The following is a 4175-nucleotide window of genomic DNA, read 5'->3' as shown; positions in this document are numbered from 1 at the left end:
AGAGATCTTCAATATACAAAATGTTTCAAAACTTTTTTTTAGTACAACATGCTTATACAAGAGGTAAGACTTATTTTTGTATTTGATTTGATAATTTGACTTGGAATTTTTCTGTGGGAATAAAGTGTTAGAATGCTTATTTTTAAGTTTCTCAAAATTTGCAGGCAGTAAGCAAGGCCTTAAAGCCACAGAGGGCTCTAGAACTAGTTTCATAAAGCATTTTACTGTAAAAACATGTACAGATCTTTAACAGAAAAGTATGTTTCTTTACAGTAGAAAAATATCTGAACAGTCAACTTAAGACAAAAATTCAAATATAACATACGACCTATAAACTATATATTTAGCTAAAACTGAATCGAGCTGTTTATAAGAACTGATTCCAAAATATACATACATGAATTTACATAACTGATACATAGAAGTTCTTCAAAATCGACTGTAAATTGAAAAGTTAAAATTGGCCTTGCCTCTGCAGTTTGGAGCTGCAATGGCTGCCAGTATCGGCTGCTTTCTTGGTGCCTGAGCTGCAGGGTGGGCCTGTCAAGGAGGGACTGCTGTCTGGGTCACTTTCCCTCTGGCTGTTTGTGGCGCAGGTGCATGAGGCGCTCAATCTTGACCTGGAAAGAATACCTCGAAAGAATATCACGCACTGGAAGTCTGTGAGGAAGTGAAGACGCTAAAAGCGGGCAGTGCTGTGTTTACTTATAGACAGTGGAGCGGGTCCAGGGCAGTCCTCGCCAGGCTGGTTTTTAAAGCACTTTTTTGGTTTAGGATTCAGCTTCATCATGGTCACTTTCATTATCATTGTCATTCTCCTCATCTTCTTCCCTCTTTTCCTCTTTAAGCATTTTCAGGTATTTACTAGCTAATATCTTCTTTGGTAATATATCTTAAAAACATAAAGCTTACATCAGCAATTGGTTATGGTAGACTATGAACACAGCAATGCACATTTCAAAATGTACTAGTTCCTGCTTTGACCTCTACAAGAGGTTCCAAAACAAGATGAAATTCAGGCTACATTTCTGGGTAAAATATCACAGAAACTAGCATTGTCTCCTAACAAATGCTATAGGCCTCTTTCCATTATTCCACTGAGTACAAACCATGGTGTCTCTATGAGCTGCTTTTATAAGCAACCCTGCCCGATTACCTGAGATAGGCTAGGCTAGCCCCAGGGCAGACTTAAGCTCTAACTATGGGCATGTGGACCCACCCTGAGTTTTCCCTTCAGTGGCAGGAAGGGTCCCTGTAAAGGACTGCCCAGCACAGGCGGCCAACCAACATCTTCTGAATGCTGTTGGCTTCACTGTTGTTCTAGGTGGACCACATAACACACACATTCAGAGAAGACTAAAAGTATCTTCCTGTGACAGCTCATAGCACTTTGCGGCCTGGAAAGAGTAGCAAAAAGTCTAATTCCATGAAAGCAGAAGGGAGGCAAGGGGTGGGGAAAGAGCTATTGATTACTAATCATTTTTTAACCAGAATGTTTCAAAGACTAAGTACCTGCAAGAAACTGAAAAGTTTCTGATTCCTGTGCAGTATTTGCTAAATCACTGTAAGTCAGTACTTTCTTTTCCTTTCCACTGCCGTGTCTGTAGGAATAGGTGGCTAGGCATTGAACAAAGAGCTCCTAAAACAAAATGAAAAAGGAAAATAAAAGGTGTGCTTTGAAAATGTACCACAGAGCTTAATTTTGTAAAATTACATTGCTGATACCTTATTATCAGGCTTAAAATTACATTAAGACTTCAGATTATCTTGGTTTCTTAAATTACAAGAAATCACTGCGGAGGCCAGGTGTGGTGGCTCAACACTTTGGAAGGCTGAGGCAGGCGGATCAGTTGAGGTCAGGAGTTTGAGATCACACTGGCCAACATGGTGAAACCCCATCTCTATTAAAAATACAAAAATTAGCTGGGCAAGGTGGCAGGTGCCCGTAATCCCAGCCACTTGAGAGGCTGAGGCAGGAGAATCGCTTGAACCTGGGAAGTGGAGGTTGGAGGTTGCAGCACTCTAGCCTGGGCGAGACTCCGTCTCAAAAAAAAAAAAAAAAAGAAAGAAAGAAATCAATCACTGGGGAAAAGAAAAACATGAGGTCAGAAAGAAAGCAAAGCCGGTATCAAAACTGGCAGAGAAGCAGGCATTTTCCAGAGGCTTTAGATGTCTAACTTATGAAAAAGATTAATCATAACTGTTTAATGGCCAACCTCTAGAGTAAAAAAAGAAGCGGCCAGCAGTGTTGGCTCACACCTGTAATCCCAGCACTTTGGGAGGCCGAGGCGGGTGGATCACAAGGTCAGGAAATCGAGACCATCCTGGTTAACACGGTGAAACCCCGTCTCTACTAAAAACACGAAATCAAAATTAGCCGGGCATGGTGGCGGACGCCCGTAGTCCCACCTACTGGGTAGGCTGAGGCAGAATGGCATGAACCCGGGAGGCGCAGTTTGCAGTGAGCCGAGATCGCGCCACTGCACTCCAGCCTGGGAGACAGAGCAAGACTGTCTCAAAAAAAAAAAGAAAGAAGCAAAAAGCCATTCAAAAATTCTATTTGGCTCAGTAATACATTTTTAGTCTTCTATTTGCATACACTGTTTCTAAGGTGGTTCACCTACAACCATAGTGACCACAACTCACGTTTTGCCGAAACTTTTCTATTCTAGAAACTAACGTACAATCCTCAGACCTAATGCAACAACCGGAACTGATCATCTTCTCCCTCCTGCACCCCAGTTCTTATAGCAGGGCCAAGTCTTCATTTTTACAGAGGCTGAACTGAGCCTTTCTCAAGGTTTTGACTTTAATGCATCTAGTTCAGTTAATAAGGGATGAGAAAGACAGGCATGGTGGCCTGTAATCCCAACAGTTTGGGAGGCTGAGGCAGACGGATCACGAGAGGTCAGGAGTTCAAGACCAACTTGGGCAACATGGTGAAACCCTGTCTCTACCAAAAAGTACAAAAATTAGCCAAGTGTGATGGCAAGCACCTGTAATCCCAGCTACTCAGGAGGCTGAGGCAGGAGAATCACTTGAACCCGGGAGGCAGAGGTTGCAGTGAGCCGAGATCACGCCACTGCACTCCAGCCTGGGCAACTCTATCTCAGAAAATAAGGGATCAGAAGTGCCTGCATAAATCCTCATTCCTTAATACCAATAGAATGAAACTGTACAGGAAAACACAAATGCCCCCAGATGACCCCAGGGTCACTTTCCCTCTGGCTGTTTGTGGCGTAGGTGCAATAATTGCCGAATATGCAATTATTTCCCTGGGCTCTAGGAAAACATGGCTCTGATATAAAGCGGGCAAGAAACCTGTAATTTCCCACTTCCCTTAGTTCTAGTCCAATACTGTCGGAACATCATATACTTAACTACAAGTAGGGACTAGAAAATGGAATCCAAGGCAAGCCAAAGCATTTAACTGTGTAGCTGAAACATGGCCCAGTTTCAGAACAGGAAAACATCTGGCCTAACACTATCAAGACGCAATTTCTTTAAAAAAGACAAAATTAACTATTTTGCACCCAAACGGATGCTAAACAGGCTGTAAAACTAAGTTCCCTGGACTTCCTTAAATTCTGGTTGGGGTATGTGCTGCCTCTTAAGACGAGGGGCCAGGTGTGGCGGGCGGGTGGGCTCGAAAGCCTCGGACCGCTGGAGCTGGCACCGCACCTACGGGGAAAAAAGCCTCAAGTGGCAGGTGAAGCGCCCGGCTGCACCTCCCACGGGACATTGGAGGAGTCAGGGTCCCCAAATCACGAAGCAGGCCAGTGACGAGAAAAGGAACGCCGGGAGTGGGAATCTCGGGCGAAAAAGCCCCCAAAAAAACCTAACGAGAAAAGCACCACTCGACACCAACGCCCACGGGTAGAGCCGGAAACTGCGCGCCGCACGCGAGGGAGGACGGGAGCGCACAGGTAGGCGGGACGAAAGGCGCGCAGAGGAACGCGGGAGTTTACAGGTTTGCCGGACGGAAGCGCGCGAGAAATGGCGGGAGGACAGTGGGGTGGGAGGGGCGAAGGTGCACAAGGAAGGGAGGGGCGGGCGGAGCGAAGGAACGAGAGAAAGGGCGGGAGAGGCGCGCGGTAGGCGGGGCGAAAAAACTCGGGAACCGGAGGGAGCGGCGCGGGGTGGGCGGGGCGAAGACGCGCGAGAAAGTGTAGGGG

At 45.7% G+C, this 4175-nt stretch overlaps 1 protein-coding gene across 1 annotated transcript in view; it reads right to left on the bottom strand.

Moving 5' to 3' along the window:
* Nucleotides 1–32: 32 nt before the first annotated feature.
* Nucleotides 33–4175, bottom strand: part of CHRAC1 (chromatin accessibility complex 1) — a 78998-nt gene continuing 74855 nt past the window's right edge. Inside the window, exons 4-5 of the mRNA XM_011990157.1 lie at nucleotides 1513–1639; nucleotides 33–892 (exon numbers count right to left, since the gene is read on the bottom strand). Of these exons, the coding sequence (XP_011845547.1) occupies nucleotides 771–892; nucleotides 1513–1639 (249 nt within the window). The 3' untranslated portion in view covers nucleotides 33–770. The remainder of the gene's footprint in view (nucleotides 893–1512; nucleotides 1640–4175) is intronic.

The sequence above is a fragment of the Mandrillus leucophaeus genome, unplaced genomic scaffold (assembly GCF_000951045.1).
Source record: "Mandrillus leucophaeus isolate KB7577 unplaced genomic scaffold, Mleu.le_1.0 Scaffold371, whole genome shotgun sequence".
In the NCBI taxonomy this organism is placed as follows: Eukaryota; Metazoa; Chordata; class Mammalia; order Primates; family Cercopithecidae; genus Mandrillus; species Mandrillus leucophaeus.
This window is presented reverse-complemented; position numbering and strand designations above follow the sequence as displayed.